Source organism: Telopea speciosissima, chromosome 11, assembly GCF_018873765.1.
Source record: "Telopea speciosissima isolate NSW1024214 ecotype Mountain lineage chromosome 11, Tspe_v1, whole genome shotgun sequence".
Taxonomy (NCBI): Eukaryota; Viridiplantae; Streptophyta; class Magnoliopsida; order Proteales; family Proteaceae; genus Telopea; species Telopea speciosissima.
The window spans coordinates 51,119,933-51,140,863 of record NC_057926.1 but is presented as its reverse complement, the minus strand read 5'-3'; the positions used below and the strand labels follow the sequence as shown (position 1 = coordinate 51,140,863).

The following is a 20,931-nucleotide window of genomic DNA, read 5'->3' as shown; positions in this document are numbered from 1 at the left end:
ACCCACTCGAAAATCCTCAAATCTAACTTATACAACAAAACACAAAAACATATAAATACTCCTCTGAGTAGGTTGATCCATCGGATCAGGTCGTACTGTACCACAGGAGCTTCACCCCTGCATCCCTATCGGCCCAAGTCCCCTATCGAAACGAGTCAATAGTCAAAACGGATACAAGAATTCAAGACACGCATAACATTTTTGTTACTTGGCATCCGAGGACATTAATTTGGGTGATCAAATAGACTTCTTTGACCATTCATGTAAACACAAAGTGATCCTTTGTCTGATTCAGGGGTTAGTAGATCTCATCATTGCCTTCAGTGGTCTCCCCCTCTGGTGGGTGTTGTTAAGGTGAACTGTGATGCGGCTCTCACCATGGATGCTGCTAAGGGGGGTTTAGGTGTTATTTTCAGAGACCATACTGGTGCTGTGTTAAGGGCGCGCTCCCTCCCCTTAGCTGTTCGGTTCGATTATTCAAGGAGAGATTTTGGCTATTCGTAGTACTCTCATCTCTGCCTTAGAGCTGGGCTTCAACAATTTGCTAGTGGAATCTGATAGTAGGAATGCTATCCTATTTATTGAGGGAAGGAAATCTCCGGGTTGGGAGGTGGAGGACTTAGTGGCTGATGTGGCTAGGCTAAAACTTTCTTTCTCCTCTATCTCCTTCTCTTTTGTTCGTAGGGCTATGAATGGTGTTTCGGATGCTCTAGCCAGGAAGGCGTTGTTGCTTGGGTACATGATAGATTGGCCAAATTCCATTCGATGGCTTCAGGAACTTTGTGTGACTGAAGCCACTGGTTGTACTCACCCCTTTCATCAATAAACTCCCCGTTTACCAAAAAATAAAGGAAGAAATGTATTGTATATCTCGAGAAGAAGCCCATTTCATAACTTGCCGGTTGTAAGCAATCTTTTTAAATCGAGCTGTGGATTAAACAACATGAATTCTTTAATCTTTGAGTTTGGATTATTTTTTAGGTTCTGAATCAATTGAATGATGACCATTGAAACACCAAATATTCTTTGGATTTGATGGCCACAATTTTGTAATGAGGGAATTTTCATATCCATAAGGTCAAATTGGATAGAATTGCTAATTGCTGATTATTTATTTCTTTACTTTTTTAAGCAATATATGGATTATGGACTCTCTCTCTCTCTCTTTGGGGTTAGTTGATCATTTATTATACAAAATGAGACTTTATTCCAATGGTTCTATTTTTATTCTTTCTTTGACTGACCTCAGAGGCTCAGCTGGGTTGCATACCACATTTCATCAAACCTTATCACAAGCCCTCCTTACTTTTGCTCAAAAATTTATTTGACTTTGCCCTCTACACTTCTTCCCTTAAACTTAAAATTTTAGTTGAAGCAGCCATATTGTTTGTATTTAAGGACAAAGTTTTCCTCTACCCATCCCAGGATCCATAAACCTATTCGGGAATTTTTGAATTTCCCAAAATACCCTCCAGATGCCTTCTCTTGTCTATCCTACACTCGCGGCTAATAGATTCTCAATCACCGTGGGGTGGGGGAAACTCGATCCATTAGTTAATGCTTCCAGGCTTTCCTTTTTAAGTTTTTGATGCATGTCAATTAGTTTCATAATATTAATAGGACCGAGTTTCCATCCACCCACGATGAATGAGATCCCATTTACCGAGGGGTGGGAGAGGACAGGAATGGGAATCTGGAGAATATTTTGGAACATACATAAACCTTAAGAAGGGTTTGTGAACCCTAGAATGGTGTGTGAATCGTCCTCTTGAGATACGGAATTCTAAGCCAATTCAACCGATCCAATTCTGATTCTTGAGAATTCCAAATAGTCTATGCTGGGTTTAGAATTCAGGCCGATTTTTTATCAATTTCAATTGATTCCGGCTTATTCGGAATTTGCTGGGTCCGGTCTGGATCCTGATTCTGAGTGTAATAAACTTGGCCTCAACCTATTTTGTGTTAACAAAATGATTCCATACTGGTTCTTCTCTTTAACTCATTGTGACTGAGGGTGGAACTGGTGGCCAGGGCTGTGGATACGTTGGAATCATCCCAATGGATCTGAATCTGAATCTAAGGAATTAATCGGATGATCCAAAATCTGATTACTACTTTGGTCCACTATAAATGGGTCGGATCAGCTGGTTTATATTTGTTCAGTCTATTTGGGTTGGTTTGAAAAGCATAGACAATGGATGTCGGTAGCTCATAGGTTAGGTAGATGAGATAGGATTCAGAAACGGAGAGCTACAATTATGGTGGATGTAAATATTTTTCTTTTTTCCTTATTTTGTTTTAGGATTTTCTTATTGACGTTTCATAAGTTATTAATAATGAGACCTTTATGTTTTTAGCCTTTTAGTACAACATAGTGTTTTTTTCCCTCATAAAGGTAAGTCATTTTACACGTGCGTGTAATCGAAGTAATACAATGACAACTTTTGATAGTAATATAATGATAATTCACTTTCAAATTATTTTTGAAAATCTCCTATGGGAGGAAGAACACCACCCGATCACGCCAGACATGCTGTCCAAGCGCCCAGACATAGGAACATACAAAATGACCACCAAACCCCTGGTCATTTTCAGGTTTCAAGGGGTACAATGGTCATTTTGTGTGCCACTATATTAAGGCATAGGGGCGTGCATGCGTTGCACAAGTAGGTGACGTTCTCTTTCCCTTCTTTTATATTCTTAATTTAAAGAACTTTTGGAAATAAAAGAAAGGATAGATAATGCAGTGTTTGGTATGCATTCTAGGTTGATTTAACATTCTGGGGTGATAAAAACAACTATTTATATCATCCAAGAATAGGGAATGGACTGAGAATGCACTCCAAGAATGCATACCAAACTTTGCCTAAAAGGTGTCAAATTGTAAATACACCTGAAGAGGTGCCATTTAGATAGTCCCCCCCTTTTTTTCACAAAAATATTAAGTCGATCCAAATGTCTACCTCAGGTGGCTCCACATGTACATACGTTTAGCGTGGCAAGTCATCTTTAGTAATTCTTAAAGGTGGATATCCGGTTTGGATCAAAATTTGAGGAATGATTGGGTTTAGAGGAATGTACATATGGTATTCACCAAAATGTTTACATCAAGTGACACAATATCAACTTACAAAGTTCATTGACAATTGTTAGGATTATAAAAAAAGATTCTTCATATTGACACCTTTCAACGTATCAAATAATCTGTAATATTATTAATTTTTTTTTATCGTTTTAGTATAACACAATTTTTTTTATGAGGGTAATACTGTCATTTCACATGTGTATTAAAAAAATATATATGTATGACAATGACATCTTTTGAATAATGAGATAATGATATATCACTTTCAACATATCTTTGAAAATGCTTCTATATCCATATCTTAAAGGACTTTTGTGAATAAGACAAAGGATAATTAAAAGTTATTAAAGTTCTAAATATAGATATGGAGGTGTCATTTAGATACTCCCTTATAAAAAACACCCAATGATAACTTCACAATGATTGAGTGGAAAGTTTGATTTTGCAACTAGACACTTCAATACCATAAATCCATGAATTGATTACATTATTTACTAATCGTCACAAGGTACGGGTTGATCTGGTCAAACTAATTGCCGAATGGATAATACATTTTTGAAAAAAAAGATGAATATAACACAATTTAAAAAGATGTCAAATTCTAAATACAGCTAAAGAGGTGTCATTTGTTATTTAGTTGTTAAAAAATGGTGGATCATTAGCTATCACAATTCATAAACTTAAGTCCTCTTATAACAAATATAATTGCCCAATTTTCTTAGGTTGTAGATTAATTGATTAACCCCAAAATGTTTTATTTAGGCTTTTTCAGTAATTTGATTTGCATACCCAATGTAATCCATTTTTTACTTATTAGAGTTGGACCCACCAAACTGTCCCAAAGAAAGATCGGAAATTAAAATGTATGGTTTGAGTAATCTCAACCCTATAAAGAAGGTGTACCATTACCTTAGGTTAAGTAGCAATCTTCTTCAGCTTTAGCACATATTAGAATAATGTTTGAAAAATAATTTCTTTTTTTGAAAAATTTAGACCATTGAAAATATCAATAAAATCATATATATGTTGATGCATATATTTAAGATAGGTCATCAAATTTGATATGTCATCCATCTAAAGAATTCCCCATTAATTAGTGGCTTGAACGATCAAATCATCTCATTGTGCTTTGCGTGGTGGTAAGAGGAGCCTACTCATTGATAGTTGGGTGGTTCTATCAATTAGGTACAAGCTTGATTTTCCATGTGAATTGACGACACTACAAATTTCATTATCTACATATCAATTGTATTTTATTTTGAGGTATTATCTATATTAACTATATGACACAAATATTTAAAATTAATTTAGACTTCAGAGTATTTTACAAAGTACATAAAAGGTTGGTTTTGTACACTTAAAAGTTTGTCGTGTGCATATCAATTTTCTAACCCAAATTTTTGAAATTTTACTTTCATAGAGTATATTATATTTTCATTCATCAAATTAACTATAATTTAAAATTATAAGCAAATATTTCTAATCCATCGACCAAATTACTAACACCGTGATCTGGAACACCAGACCATGCAAATCGAAAAGACCCTCTCTTTCTTGTTATTATTATTTTTTTTTAATATATCTTTCTCATGCTCCAAAATCCCCATGGTCCACCTACAAACGACCCCTTCCCTTAAAATTATTTGTCATAACTTTTTTTTTTCTTGAATATGATTCTAATATACAAAATAATTAATTTAGACTGGAACTTACCATCTCAATAGATGATGATTAAATCACATATCCATAAAATTTAAGTACCAATTAATTAGACTACTCGTGGTTAATTACAAACTCATTAAAATATAGGTGCTAAAGCTTGTTAGTTCACAATATTTTTTTGTTAGAAAGCTCTCCATCTGTGAGAGGATTGTCACCCTAGTCGTCTGCTTCGATGTCGATATGGTTTATGCATATGGATTTTATAAAGTTAATTATGCCATTAAAACTAGTTTGTATACTAATGCAAGTTTCCTCTTCGAAAGGCCAAAGCTCCTATAGAGACAACATAAGGATTGTTGAAGTTCGAGAGATCGAAAAGGGATTTGAGGGCCAGAGTCGATGAAGACTTGTGGAAGACGTTTCAGGGTCTCAAGCATTCAAGTTTTAGTTTTCATCTGAGAAGTTTCTTCTGTAATTAAGGGGTTGGAAGCTCAAGCGCTATATGTTGAAGTTTCCTGCGACTGTTGCACATAAGGTGTTCGATACTTTGTCTAGCTGAGCATATACGGTCCTGACCTCGCGCTGCTGTTTTGCTTGTTTCTGTTCTACCTAGAAATAAAGTTTGCTTGACAGAAACCCTTCTCCGCCATTTGTACTACTTCTCTTTTCCTTTTTTACTCCGTTCACCATGATCCTTAGACTCGTCGGTGACGATACTGACAATGCCGATGACGATGACGATGAACCCACCCCTTTTTTCAAGGTTCATTACTGCCCTGTCTTTTCCATTTTCTTTGTTTGTCTGTTTGCTGGTGTTGCTGACCCAGGTGCTGGTGGCACTGAGTTTATCGTCGACTCAGAAATTCTAGCCGCTGTTCTACCTTCACCATATATGTCCTGTCGCTAAACGAATCTCCACTCGCCGATCCAGCAGATCCTTGAAGATCTGTTCGAAAGTAGGTTGTGGCAATGTTCCAGATGGTTTTTTAACTGTCTATCGAAGCTCCACTCGTCGATCCAGTAGCACTTTGTCTTTCTAGCAGGTCTGTTTGAAAGTAGACCGTGGTAGCGTAGCGGTACGCATGGGAGGTCTGGTGTTTTTGGTCTGTTCGGCGTGTATGGGCCCCCCCTCTATTGGCACGTATGTGCATGCGCTTATCTTTGGCTGTGTCTACAGCTTTTTCTCTAGGGATATGGTTGTAATCCATCCCCTACTCTGGATGATCCAGTCAATGGCATGTGAGACCGGGTCAATTTCCATTCCTTGGCTTTGGATATCGTATATCCATACCTTGTGTTTATCATGCTCTCCATCTATCTTATGTATTTTGTTTTCCTTTGTTTGGCATTGGGCGCGCATGAATGAATAGCCCTCTTTTCTACCCAAAAAAAAAATAAAAAATGCAAGTTTCCTCTTCTACTTATAATGAAAGGATAATTCAAAAGCATCACTCAACATATTTTAAAGTCCATCATCTACTTGCTGCCCATAAATGAAATGGGTCAATGCAATGTTCTTTACTAACTTAAGTTATGAATTTAATCATTAATTTTCTAAGAGGCCATGACCAAGAAATTCTTTCATTTTTTGATAGCTAAAATCCAAAATTCTTGCCCCTACGGGGAAATTGTCGCCCTTGTCAATGGATTAGACCAATCATTATTTTAAATTAAGGCTTAGAGGGGTTTTGTGGATGACATACTCAATGATGTCACAGATATGCTTAATTGGATAAGTCAGATGGGATCTAAATTTTGTGAACAAGTAAACCTCAAGTTTTTTTTTTACCCGCATGCAGAGTTCAATGCCAATTGAAATCGACTAAAGGGGCAATATAAAGCCTTGATAATGTAGGAAGGTGCATGGACATATCTGAGATGGTATTAAGTTAAATTTATCTAAAATTTGATATGTAGCCAATTAAAAATGGAGACTCTTAGCATTTGTGTAAGTGTCTCTACTCAGTTGTAGAGATTACCTTTTGCACCTATGACAGTTAGGGTTTAAAACCCTAGATAGGAGAGGAAAAGAAAATTTACAATTCATACAAGTGATTTTTCTTCTTCCTTTAGTCTCATTATAAAGAGGAGGGAAACCCTAATCTGAGTGGAGGCCACAAGACAAGTAGTGGGATTCTAGCTATAGAGTGATTCATCTAAGGGTTGTTGAAGTCCACCTCTTAATTATCACAGGGTATTGTAACTTAAGATTGGCAAACTGTTCACAATTGTTCAAACCTAAGCTGGCAGTAATATAAAATAATAAAACTCATATATTGGCTAATAATTTACATCTTGCTCTCTCCACTTAACAATATCACTTGACAGATTAATGGGCATGGAATATTAATACTGGCAAAAACCCTAATCTATCAAACACATTTAGATAGGAAATCTCAATCGTGGATTGGACATATAACTTTGATATAACATTTTTAAATAATAATAATATTTAAAGCATTTATAAATACTTTACAAATTTGCCATCAAACTCGGAATTCTATCCAATCACAATGAACAGATTCCCACTTAATATTCTCCTTGTTTGGGAAGTAGGTTCCTTATTGAGTATCTCTCCCATTCACAGATAAATATCGTGAATCTAGTGCACCAATAATTAGCCCATATTTGCATTAACCTTTGGTACACCAAAACACATAAAGTCCATCTACAATGGTGTGGATCTCTTAGGTCTGGGGACTAGAACACCAATGATAAGAATCCTATATGTGCAACATATGACATTTCGATTCATGCAAGACTTTCATAATGATGTGGTTCGATGCACCTAACATATGAGTGCTTACACTTATCTTTTCAAAATCTTATTCACAAGAAAATATATAGCGTAACAACCATATGAACTAAAGGGTCAGTTCAATCCCTAGTTGCGAATGGTTTATCTAACTTTAAGATCCAAACCATCACACATGATGAGTATTAATATCAATTAAAATAAGTTACCAAAAAAAAATATATATATCAATTAAAATAGTAATATTGATTTTGATGGATAAACATATCCAACAAAAGGATGATATATCAATTCCAACAGTAAAGAATTGATTTGAAAATAATCCACGCATTAAAATTTAGCACCACTAGGCTTTATTTTTATTTTTGTTTTTTTTGTAGGATGCAGCAACAACATATAAAGCATTAGAAAATCTAATATTAATGCTTCGATCACCAACCAGATAAGTTATGGATATTATTCAACTTAATTAAAAAAAGGCCCTACCAACAATTGTCTTTAAAATCCATTTCTCAAGTACTATCTGTAATCAGTACTGTTTACGAATTCTTTGTTTCCAAAACACCAAACACCCCCTCCCCCAGAAAGATAATTAGTTTTTGTTTTATGTATAAACTAGTTTAATAATTGGCCTGCTGGAGAATGAGACTCTCTCAACTAATAATCTTAGCTGTCTAAAATCAAACAATAGATGAGCCTCTAATGTTTAATTTTGACCAAATTGGTCAAACAGGCTAGCCAATCACCAAATACCACCTTCCCTTGTGTTGTAAATTGACATATATAGTCACCCCATGTATTCTCTGTACATAATTTTTGTTTTCATATGTTGACAAGGTCATGCATGGATGCCATCACAAAAGGTTAAATACAACCAGAGGATGAGACCTCCTTAGAGTTGGTAGGTCAATGGCCTTATGTGAGCTTAATTAAGCGTCGTGCATGACCTAAACATCTATTTTAAAGCTCTAAACACGTTTAAAGCATCCACTTTTGATACTTCTTGTTCCTTATTAAGTCCTATAAAAGGGCCCAAAACTTTCATTTTTGAATCATTCCCATTGGAGAAACAAAGTAATACGTACATTAATAGTACTAGTTATTAAATTTTGGGTCTTGATGGATAAGCTTTTTGTCCTAGGTCTTTTGAGTGCCTCTCTTCTTGTGTTTGTTTCTAGGGTTGCCAATTGTGATACCATATCATCTTGTACCCAAACACCATACCCTGAAATATGTAATTCATTCATTACCTCTAATCCTCTACTCACCTTAAATGGGTTTCGTGATGTAGCCCTAACTGTCACTTTGAACCATGCTCAACAAGCCCATAGTCTAATTTCAGCTATGGACTTGAGCTCCTTCGACGAGCCGGCAAAGGCAGCGCATGCCGACTGTGCGGGGCTCTATGACGACACGGTTAGCCAGCTTAATCGTGTGTTATTGTCTAACAATTGGGAAGATACTCAAACATGGCTTAGTGCAGCAGTTACCAATCAAGAAACATGCAAAAATGGGTTCATGGAGCTCAACTCAGTTTCATATATGTCTTCCTTACCTTCCATGTTAAGTAACTTCTCAAAGTTGCTTAGTAACTCTCTTGCTATAAACAACCAAGAAGCTTCAGCTTCAACAGTGTCTAGTAAACCAGGTGGTGGTGGTGGTGGTGGAAGAAGATTGCTTTCTGGTGGTTTCCCTTCATGGGTTTCTGCTGCTGATAGAAAGCTTCTTAGTTCATCAACAACAGCCTCACAAGCTAATATAGTGGTGGCTGCTGATGGGTCTGGTAATTATAAGACCATCTCTGAGGCTTTGTCTGCTTCATCAAAGTTAAGGAGTGGAACTTCAAGATTTGTTATATATGTGAAGAGTGGAACTTACAAGGAGAACGTTCAGATTACCAAGTCAATGAAGAATATAATGCTAATAGGAGATGGGATTGATGCCACCATTGTTACAGGTAGTAAGAATGTCCAAGATGGTTCCACCACTTTCAACTCGGCTACAGTTGGTAAGTTTTCTTTCTTACACGATTTTTCATGCTTTCTGATTATATTTTTGATTACCTTTTATGAGGTGTGGGTCCTACGTGTTGAAAGTGGATCTCAAACCCCATGGATGGTACGGTAGTACGAGTCCAATTTAGATCTTCTACGGTGCCTTACTCGTAGCGGCCTGAACGGCATACAAACAGAGCATGCTGCAATGATCGTCTTACCCTTGCCTGATCGGGGGTAAGGCGGTCATTGCAGCATATATGCCCTATTTGTATGCCACTCAGGTCACCACGGATAGTACGCCATAGAAGATCTGGACCCGTACGAGTCTCGATTCTATATCCATGTGGGGTGCCACGAACCCCACAAAAGGAGAATCAATGTAGTAGAAACACCACCTCATTTAACATAGGGTCAGAGGGGATTAGATGGGTAGAGAATCCATTTCATTGAGCTTCCTTATGTGGGGTTGCACCCCACGCAGATAGAGGATCCAGACTCGAGGGTGCAAGATCTGTCCCCGTCCCCTTTCCTGCGTGGGGAGGGGATCCGACTCATTGCTTCTTTAAAGGTATCGAGGACAAAAGTCAAAATCCAGGTATCGGACTCAGGATCGGTCATGGCCAAAATCTTTCTTGATCGGGATTGGATCGGTCAAAAAACCCTCCCCCAAAATCTTTTTTTATGGATCAGGTCATGTATCGACCAGAATTGATGGTGTTGTTATTTCGGGATCAGATCAGCCGATATTATCTGGATCGAATCGGTCGAAATCGATTGGTATCGGTCAAGATAATATAAAAAACTAAAAAAAAAAACTGAAAAACTTTGAAAAAATAAAAAAATATTCAGTTGAATCGGTAATAATAAGGAAGAAGATATTTTCTTTGAGAAAGAGATTTGTGCAATTGTCTGCCCAAAAATGAAATTTCACGCCCTTGATATGATATGTGAGGGGTAATATGTCATAAATGCCCTCCATTTTCAGATTCCAAAGAGGATTTGCTCATTCACCCGAAACTGCACTCCACCAGTGTGTGTTGCCGTGTAGGGAACCTCTCATGTTTTTCTTTCTTTTTTTTATTTTTTATTTTTTAATAAGGAAAATAAGGATATGATATTCCTGCTGTACTATTTTCATCTCCTCAGCTGCAGTCGGGGACGGTTTCATCGCCAAGGCCATGACCTTCCAAAACACGGCCGGACCACAGAAGTCCCAAGCGGTTGCATTCCGTTCAAGCTCAGATCAGTCAGTGTACTATCAGTGTAGCTTCAAAGGTTACCAAGACACCTTATATGTCTACTCTCAACGTCAATTCTACCGCAACTGCGACATCTATGGCACCGTAGACTTCATTTTTGGTGATGCAGTGGTTGTGTTCCAGAACTGCAACATCTATCCGAGAAAACCATTGAGTGGCCAGGAGAACACAGTGACAGCTCAAGGCCGGACTGATCCGAACGAGAACACCGGAATATCGATCCACGATTGCCAAATTACGGCTGCTTCGGACTTAAAATCAGTCCAGAGTTCAGTTAAAACTTACTTGGGAAGGCCATGGAAGCAATACTCAAGGACTGTTGTGATGAAGACTTATCTTGATAGTTTGATCGATCCGGCAGGGTGGCTGGAATGGACTGGCAATTTTGCTCTAAGCACTCTTTACTATGGAGAATATATGAATACTGGTCCGGGGTCGAGCACAAGCAATCGAGTGAACTGGAAGGGGTATCATATCATGAGCACCTCTGATGCCCAGGGGTTCACTGTTGCAAACTTCTTGGGTGGTGGTTCGTGGATTTCAGCTGCCGGAGTCCCATACACTTCCGGCCTATAATCCTACGATTTACTGTGATTTACTGTCAAATGCGGACATGGTTTGTGTTCCAATTCCCTTAATTTGTATAGACTAGGCAATAAAGATGGTTTTCTTGTGTTTTTTTTTTTTTCGAAAAATTAAATATTGTACGTAACTCAATTATTATTATTGGAAATATGTAGTTTATTTCTCTTGTTTAACATAAGATGGGTTTTTTGACTGAAAAAATACGACTTTTGACTAATTGGCGAACAAAAAAGAAACTGTTGGGCCCACATATGAGTCAAAAGTCTGTTTGATAGTTGGGGAATTTGAGTGAAGGGTGAGAAGGATGGAGTCCAGTTGCCTTGCAGGTACGCGTACCTATGAGAGAGAAAATTATCGGCCCCAGTACGGGAGGCGCAGTTGTGCGCATCGTGCGGTGCAGTAGCGGTCATGTATGTATAGTGGGCCCTATCATGCACGCATGACCGTTGCTATGTCGAACGATGCGCACAGTAGTGCCTCCAATACTAGGGGCGATAAAGAATATCCCCTATGAGAGGTAACCATCGGTTCCATTTTTGTCAATTACAAGAGGAAGGGTATTATGAAAACAAAAAGGATAAGTGGTTACTTTTCACATATTCGTTCACTTGCACGTACATGATATGATACCCTTTTATGAGTTTCACCTAAACTGAGTTCAGTTCTTCTGAACGTACGTGCAATACGATAACCCTTTTAATTTGGTTTTACCTAATCTGAGTTCAGTTCCTCTGCACATACGTGCAATGTTTGTAGGTTGGCCTCAAAATGGAAAAGCTCAGTGGTCCATTCCAGTTGCTTGTCTACGTCACGACTGCATGGGTGCATGTATGTGTATGTTCGCGCATGTGACGCCCCATGGAGGCAAGGATCTCGGACATGTATGAAAGCAAAGCTACGAATGAATAGCAAGGGAATTCGCATGGTTGGGCTACGAGCCTGCTTTGACTCAGGTGTGCAACCATTTTTATACCTGCTGTCTTGGTCCACGTACAAGTGAGAGGCAACCGTCTGTCCCAATATTGCCATTTACAAGGCGGGGAGATGTATTTATGAACACAAAAGGGACAGCTGGTTCCCTCTGAGGGATCCAGATCCTCTACTGTCGAGCTGCCCGCTAGCCGTATATATACACCAATCACAGATTCATAGAGCAGAACATACGAGGGCAAGGGGGTTTTATCAAAGGGGGAGGAGAGAGGATGAAAGATGTTGAGCACCTGGTGGCCGCTTGCCCAGCCTTTTTCCATTTTTTTATCCAAATCATTTTGTAAGAATGAAAATTGATTTTTGGTACATAATCATATTAAAAAACCAAAATCCATGGATCAATCCAATTCTGTCATTCTAACGTATACATACAGGGGTGTCAAACCATTTATCGAAATTGAATCCAGCCATTGAAACCTTAAAACTGTCAATACTATATTTTTGGTTTGCTAATAAATCAGAACTCATACTTTCAGTGAAAAGAAAAAAAACAAAAACCATAGTTTATGTTAAACAAGAGAAATGAACTACAAATTTCCTTAATTACAATATTAATAATTGAATTTAATACATTATCTACTTTGGGCAGCATAGAACAAGGAAAGCATCTTTATTGTCTATTTTATACAAAGGAAACTGAACAAGAGAGATGACTCTTGGATCTATTCAAATTCAAGATGTGAAGACTTATAGGCCGGAAGTGTATGGGACTCCGGCAGAAGAAATCCAAGAACCACCACCCAAGAAGTTTGCTACAGTGAACTTCTGGGCATCGGAGGTGCTCATGATATGATACCCCTTCCACTTCACTCGATTGCTTGTGCTCGATCCCGAACCCGTATTCTTGTACTCTCCATAGTAAAGAGTACTTAAACCATAATTTCCATTCCATTCCAGCCACCCTGCCGGATCGATCAAGCTATCAAGATAAGTCTTCATAACAACAGTCCTTGAGTATTCCTTCCATGGCCTTCCCAAATAAGTTTTGACTGAACTCTGGACTGATTTTAAGTCCGAAGCAGCCGTAATTTGGCAATCATGGATCGATATTCCGGTGTTCTGGTTCGGATCAGTTCGGCCTTGAGCTGTCACTGTGTTCTCCTGGCCACTCAATGGTTTTCTCGGATAGATGTTGCAGTTCTGGAACACAACCACTGCATCACCAAAAATGAAGTCTACGGTGCCATAGATGTCGCAGTTACGGTAGAATTGACGTTGAGAGTAGACGTATAAGGTGTCTTGGTAACCTTTGAAGCTACACTGATAGAACACTGACTTATCTGAGCCTGAGCGGAATGCAACCGCTTGGTACTTCTGAGGTCCGGCCGTGTTTTGGAAGGTCATGTACTTGGCAATGAAACCGTCGCCGACGGCAGCTGAGGAGATTGAAAATAATATTTGTAAGTCATAGGAGGGATAAAGCTTAAACCATCTCTTATATCCTTATTTTCTTTTAATTAAAAAATAAAAACACAAAAACAAGGGTGTTTGGGTCATTTCACAGGCGGGCCTGGGTTGAATCCGCCAGCTACCGCCACTGCTGGAGGAGAGCCAGGTCCAAAAGAAAGGGACTGCAACAACCCAGGTTGCAGCCATGTTCCTGTTGCCCATAAGTGCAAACTTGAAATAGTCTCTTTCCCCTTTGGGTTCACAAGTACCTTCTTAAGTTTTATATTTTCCAAAATACCCTTTTGGATTCCAATTTGGCTCCTACAATTTGGGCAGCAACCTATGAAGTGTTGCCAGCTTTAGATAAGCTAACTGAATGCACCGATTATAGTAGGCAGTAAAATAGCAAGAGGTCAATTCTTTTCTAAAGAGAAAGGAGAAAAGGAAAAAATTATAGTACCCAGTAAAACAGCAAAAAGTCTTTTCTAAAGAGAAAGAAGAAAGGAAAAAATGAAACATAAAAGCGGGCAATATACCCTACACTTAGCTTATATTCATTAAAACTACCCTACCTTAAACTTCTTTTCTAATACTATCTTACTTGTAAACTTTTACATCTCCTTCTACCCTCATGTTCTTAAATATCCAGATTATCCTTTTTTTTCACCTAGTAACCTTGCTAATCTATTTAACCTATCATTCATCTTCTATTTTTAACTATTTCTGTTATTAAAATAGTAAAAAATAAAAGCACCCACCTGCTTCATCTCTCTCTCATTTTTTACTCCATTCGATTATTTTTTTTTGTTTATTCTTTAATTTTTCTTTTTAATTAATTTTTTATTCAATATTTCATCCTCATCGTTCTTCTTCGAATAAATCATGATTCTAAGTAGTAGTATCATATCGCCCGTATCGGACGATACATACCAGTTTTGCTAGTCACTGATACCAATACTGTGCTGATACCGTATCGGTAGCACAGTACAAACAAGGGATAAAATGATCAGAAAACTCATTTTTAAGGAGATTCAGGGATAATTGTCCGCTACAGCCGATCTAGGCCGATACCTTATCGGTATCATATCGGTTTTGCAGGCTACCAATACCCATTCCGATACCGTACACTAAAACCATAGAACAGATTGACTCTCTTCAAAATTTGTAAAAAGTAAATTGAATAAAAAAGAGGAAGAGAGAGAAGAAGTGGGTTGCTTTGAAGAGAGTCGATCTGTTTCATGATTTTAGTGCACGGTATGAGAACAGGTATCGGTAACCTGCAAAATCGATACAGTATCGGCCTGGATCGACTGTATCGAGCAAAATTACCCCTGAATCTCTTTAAGGAATGAGTTTTTTGACCATTTTACTCCTTGTTTGTACCGTGCTATCGATACGGTATCGGTATCGATGACTAGCAAAGCCGGTATGTATCGCCCATTACGGGCAATACGATACCGATACTTAGAACCATGTTCTGTTCGAAAAAGAATGATGGGGATGAAATATTGAATAAAAAATTAATTAAGTAAAGAGATTGAAGGAAGAAAAAAAAACCGAATGGAGTAAAAAATAGGAGAGAAGAAGCGGGTGGGTGCTCTATAGAAGATGAATGGTAGATTAAATAGATTAGCAGGTTACTAAGTGAAAATGAAGGGCAATCTGAGTATTTAAAAATATGAGGGTAGAAGGAGATGTTAAAGTTTAAAAAGCAGGGTAGTTTCAGAAAAGAAATTTAAGATAGAATAGTTTTAATAAATATAGGCTAAGTGTAGGGTACTGATAGTAATTGTCCCAACATAAAAAAAACAGAAAACGAATGCTAGCTAGTCATATAAGGTAATTGACCAATTATAGTACAAAGTAAAACAGTAAGGGAATCTTTCTAAAGAGAAATGATTAAAAATGATAAATAAAAAAAAAGGAAAAAAGAAGGCCAAGTGATCATATAAGCTAATTGTATGCATCAATTTTAATACAAAGTAATACAGCAAGGGAGTCTTTTTCTAGAGGGAAAAAGAGAAAATAATAAAAATGATATTAAAAATAGAAAAAACGAAACCTAACTGGTCATGTGTGATGCACGATTCCTACCTCTAAGCACAAGACTATATGAAATGATCATCGTACCCTTATTTTTAGGCAGAAATCCCTAAAAACATAACCATCATTCCGCATTACATTATATCTAAGTGCATGAGCCACACACTGCACGCGACAAGGTCTACCTTCTATTTTCTAATCGGGTCGAGATCACTATTTTTCTTTTTTCTTTTTTGGAAAGACGATCACTATTTTTCATAAGTGGGACATCATCAAGGACAGATACCGTATGGCACCTAATGACTTTAATCCTTCATACCCTTAAAACAGGAATCTCTCCCATCACGAAACCACACGTACATACTCGTACGGGACTCACACACACAGAGAGAGAGAAAGTATCTAGAAGGTTTTTGATTAAACATATAACCACGGAGTTAGATATAAAATAAAAAATTTCTTAAGTTGGTGAATGGAATAGAAAATAAGCATAAAATATTGAAAAAAACCTTCAAAGTCGCTAACGACCAATTCTCTTCATCAACTCTCTCAAGGAGGGAAGAAGCAAAAAAAAAAAAAAAAACTTCAAGAAAGAAAGCTTACCAAACGTGGCCGAGTTGAAAGTGGTGGAACCATCTTTGACGTTCTTACTGCCTGTAACAATGGTAGTATCAATCCCATCTCCTATTAACATTATATTCTTCATTGACTTGGTAACCTGAACATTCTCATTGTAAGTACCCTTTTTCACATATATAACAAATCTTGAAGTCCCACTCCTTTGCTTGGTTGAAGCAGACAAAGCTTCAGAGATGGTCTTGTAATCACCAGACCCATCAGCAGCCACCACTATATTAGCTTGTGAGGTTGATGATGATGGTGAACTAAGAAGCTTTCTATCAGCAGCAGAAACCCATGAAGGGAAACCACCAGAAAGCAATCTTCTTCCACCACCACCACCACCACCACCTGGTTTACTAGACACTGTTGAAGCTGAAGCTTCTTGGTTGTTTATAGCAAGAGAGTTACTAAGCAACTTTGAGAAGTTACTTAACATGGAAGGTAAGGAAGACAAATATGAAATTGAGTTCAGCTCCATGAACCCATTTTTGCATGTCTCTTGATTGGTAACTGCTGCACTAAGCCATGTTTGAGTATCTTCCCAATTGTTAGACAATAACACACGATTAAGCTGGTTAACCGTGTCATCGTAGAGCCCCGAACAATCGGCATGCGCCGCCTTAGCCGGCTCGTCGAAGGAGCTCAAGTCCATAGCTGAAATTAGACTATAAGCTTGTTGAGCATGGTTCAAAGTGATAGTTAGGGCTACATCACGAAACCCTTTTGAGGTGAGTAGAGGATTAGGGCTAATGAATGAATCACATACTTGAGGGTATGGTGTGTGGGTACAAGAGGTTATGTTGTCACAATTGGCAACCCTAGGAACAAATACAAGAAGAGAGGCACTCAAAACACCTAGAACAAAAAGCTTATCCATGAAGACCCAAAACTTAATAACTAGTACTATAATGTTTCTCCAATTGGAATGATTCAAAAGATGGAAGTTTTGGGTCCTTTTATAGAGCTTAGTAGGGGACGCTTGAACGCGTTTAGGATCTTACACCCCATGGATGGCGAGAGATCGACTCTGATGGTTAAATGTCATTGGAGAGAATCCGATCTCCGTGTTTAGAGTTTTAAAAATAAAAAAAAGTGATGTTTAGACCATATATGTATGATGCTTCAAAGCTTACGTGAAGAATATTATTGGCTTGCTTCTTTGTAAATTTTCAATTCCAACTAGATTTTGGTTGAAGCGGCTAAAATATATTCTAAAATTTAATTAAACCCATTGACTAACCAACTCTTAAGTTAGTTTAACACAATTTAAAGAGATAACAATGGCGTTGTCAATATATGAATACGAAAAGCTTATCCATGAAGACTTTTTCAAATTACAACTCACTGTATCAGATTAAAATATCGTCTAATTTGTTTGACCATTTAGTTTATTAATCAAAATTAACACAGACTATTTCTTTCTGGGGGAGGGGTTGTTTGGTGTTATGGAAACAAAGAATTTGTTAAAGATCCAAGGTTATCCAAGTGCTTACGAAATGGATTTTAATGGATCATTAACATATTTTCTAATGCTTCGTTGTGTAATTAGCATCCTATAAAAATAGATTAAGACTCATGGTGCAACATTATTTGCTCTTGGAAATTCATAATTTCATATTTAAAGAGACTTAATTAAAATAAAGAACCCCTTAATCTTCAAGTTCTTTTGACACGTCTATCACCTATGCCAGTAACGTTTTTCTCATGTAGCTAACAAATGTCATCTCTGCATCAATACTAACCCCCCCACCCCAACCCCCACCCCCAAGAAATTAAATAAATTTAGACAGAATTTTTCCTACACAGCAAATAAAATAGTTGAATCTACGAACGGCACCAAGTATTTAACACATGGTAGGTTGGATTACGCTGAAACTTGATACAAATTGAAGGTTCTTCGTTCACATTGCAGGTGTCAACTCAAATGGAGGTAGATAAATGACATAATAAATCTTTAAAAAAAAAAAAACTTAGAGGGCAAGAGATCTCTACTTGGTCGCATTGTCTCTACATAAGCATTTGGCTGACCAAATATGTGAGTGTGCATTCACTAATCTGGGTATCTACCCAGGGGTAGAGGCATCAACTCACAGTGCCCTGTGAGAGGACATAGAAAACACCACCAAGTAGAGAGATCTTTATCCCTAAAAGTTATTACCAAATCACTTCCAAACAATGGGAATTGATATATCATCCTTTTACATCATGGTTTCCTAGGAAAAATTTTACAATAAGCCCCTTTTCTATATTTCCTTGAATTGCTTAGTCAAGAGTAGGGGTGTCAATTCAAGGTCCGGCCCGACAGAACCGACCAAGCCTGCCAAACTAAAGCTTGGCCCAGCCCAGCCCAGCCCGGCCCATTTACTAAATGTGTCGGGCTTAAGCCCGGCATGTTTAGTAACCGGGCGATCTCGGTGTGGGGTCTTAGCTCGTCGGACTCCCGACCGGACCGATCGAATGCTAGCCCGACCTTGATGTGTAAAGATATCCTAGAAACTGGGTGATCTTCCATCCTCTCTTGCTGCTCCTTTCACCTTCAACACAGAACCACCACCACATATATACTCAGTATTTTTTTATCTATGATTTGATTAACTCCTCCTAATATAATCTTCCATAAAGAAACAATTCAGTTTCAATTTGATGACAGGAGATCTAATATAAGGTTCTTGATGATACTATACCTGATAAGCCGAAGTTCATGCACCAAAGACGAAGTTGGAGGGGAAGTCATGGAGGCTTTATTTGGGTCCATTGAAAGGTATAATGTTGTATTAACATTAGTGCTGTGAGGTGTCAATTTAAAAAGATTGAATCCATTACATGACCTTTGGTCTGAAACATCAATTAGCCTGACCGTTTAGAGTTAAATAGGTCATTAACCCGATCGAGACCCGTTTAGTCCAAATAAGGTTGCACCGATTAAAGACCGAACACCGACCGACCGAAATGAAACCGTACCATGCCCGCCCAATGCAAGCCTGAATGCCTAAACGGTCGGACACTGTGCAGCCTAAAAAATTGGTGAGGCCCGTTCAGGCCCGACCGAGACCGACTGAGCTCGACCGGTTGACACCCCTAGTCAAGAGATACCCTTTTGACTAGTGTGTCAATCGATTGGTTCAGGCCGGTTTCATTTCAGCTTCGTATTGTTGTTATCAAGTTGGTTTCGGTTCCAATCTGGCTTGAGATCAATTTAACATACATAATACACGATTATGGAAAATTTTGGTTTTATAATGAGTTTCAGACCATTATCAGTTTTTTTATCGGGGTGTATCAGCTTGATGTCGGTTTTGGTCTAGGTTTTGAGCTAATTTCGAGTTTGGTATCAGGTTCTTTCAATTTTCAGTGTGGTTCAGCTCAATTTCAAGGTCGTAATATCCTAATCTCAAGATGGCCCAATACGACCTCGGTACGATTCAATCCTAGTCATTTCAGTTCGGGTTGGGCTGGCTTACCCGATTCGGTCCCAATTTTGACACCCCTACGGCACACTTACTTAGTTCATGTGAAAGGAAGATATGGTAATGCAAATGTTGTATATTTGGAATAATCTGAATAGGTCACATGTCAAAATTTTAGATTCAAATTTAATAAAGGGAGGGGGATCGCTGCCAGACTAGGTGACCCCTGCACCAAGCCAAGGGCCAATGAGAGCGCGTGCAGACCATCTAACATGGGTGGGATTTTTCATTTCATGGTGATAAGGTGGTCATTTCTTCCTTCCTGTGTCTGAGTGTAGGCATCACGTAGCTTGGCAACATTCTTTTCGCTCATGCACACTTGTATATATTTTTCAATAGTCATCTATTGGCATGCATCCACTAGTAGTCTAGTAGTCTTGGATTATCAAGGATATATTGCTACTTGGCTAATTCCAATTGGCCTTAAAGTTAGCATATAGGTGGAGAAAATCCTAGGACCTAACGGACCAGGATCCTCTGCAGTACCGACGGGGCGGCGGTGCACATCCGATGGCACAGCAGATGTCAGGTGGCACACATGGCCTCTGTTGTGCCGTCAGATGTGCACCGCCGCCCCGCCGGTACTGCAGAAGATTTTAATACGGGACCTAACTACTTGTTCACAAAATTCGAGTCCCCCCTGAATTACCCCTTAATCTAACATATTTGTGGCATCACTTGACATGTTATCCAAGATAACCCCTCCACAGGCTTAAGATTATTTGACTTATTTTTTTCAGAAAAACTGATTGACCTATTTTATTGACACATGTAATATTTTTTGGATATGAGATTTGAAAAAAAATTTTGATGAAAAAGGGGAAAGATAGTATTAAACTGAAAAAGATGGCCTGTACAGAGAGGTATCCATGATGTCAAACCAACGAAACAAAACGTTAGAAAAGTTATGTGTTAATTCAGCAAGTTCAAAGAAATAAGGTAAGCTGCACCAAGGCAGAGAGGAGAAGGTATGTTTGGTCAAAATGTCAAAAAGAGTCCTATTGCAACACCATATCTCCCTTAGATAGATATGATCTGCAACCGCTGCCCGCCACCCATGGAGAATGCCACAGAGCTC

At 38.2% G+C, this 20,931-nt stretch overlaps 2 protein-coding genes across 2 annotated transcripts; one reads left to right on the top strand and one right to left on the bottom strand.

The window, feature by feature from the left end:
• The first annotated feature begins 8,604 nt into the window (after positions 1-8,604).
• On the top strand, positions 8,605-11,334 carry LOC122645794 (pectinesterase-like). The gene is made up of 2 exons (XM_043839158.1): positions 8,605-9,510; positions 10,646-11,334. The coding sequence occupies exons 1-2, from the start codon at positions 8,622-8,624 to the stop codon at positions 11,332-11,334; spliced, it is 1,578 nt and encodes a 525-aa protein (XP_043695093.1). The 5' UTR covers positions 8,605-8,621.
• A 1,686-nt stretch (positions 11,335-13,020) lies between these two features.
• LOC122645804 (pectinesterase-like) lies at positions 13,021-17,263 on the bottom strand. The gene is made up of 2 exons (XM_043839171.1): positions 16,369-17,263; positions 13,021-13,709 (listed from the first exon to the last, which is right to left on the bottom strand). The coding sequence occupies exons 1-2, from the start codon at positions 17,261-17,263 to the stop codon at positions 13,021-13,023; spliced, it is 1,584 nt and encodes a 527-aa protein (XP_043695106.1).
• Between the last annotated feature and the right edge of the window lie 3,668 nt (positions 17,264-20,931).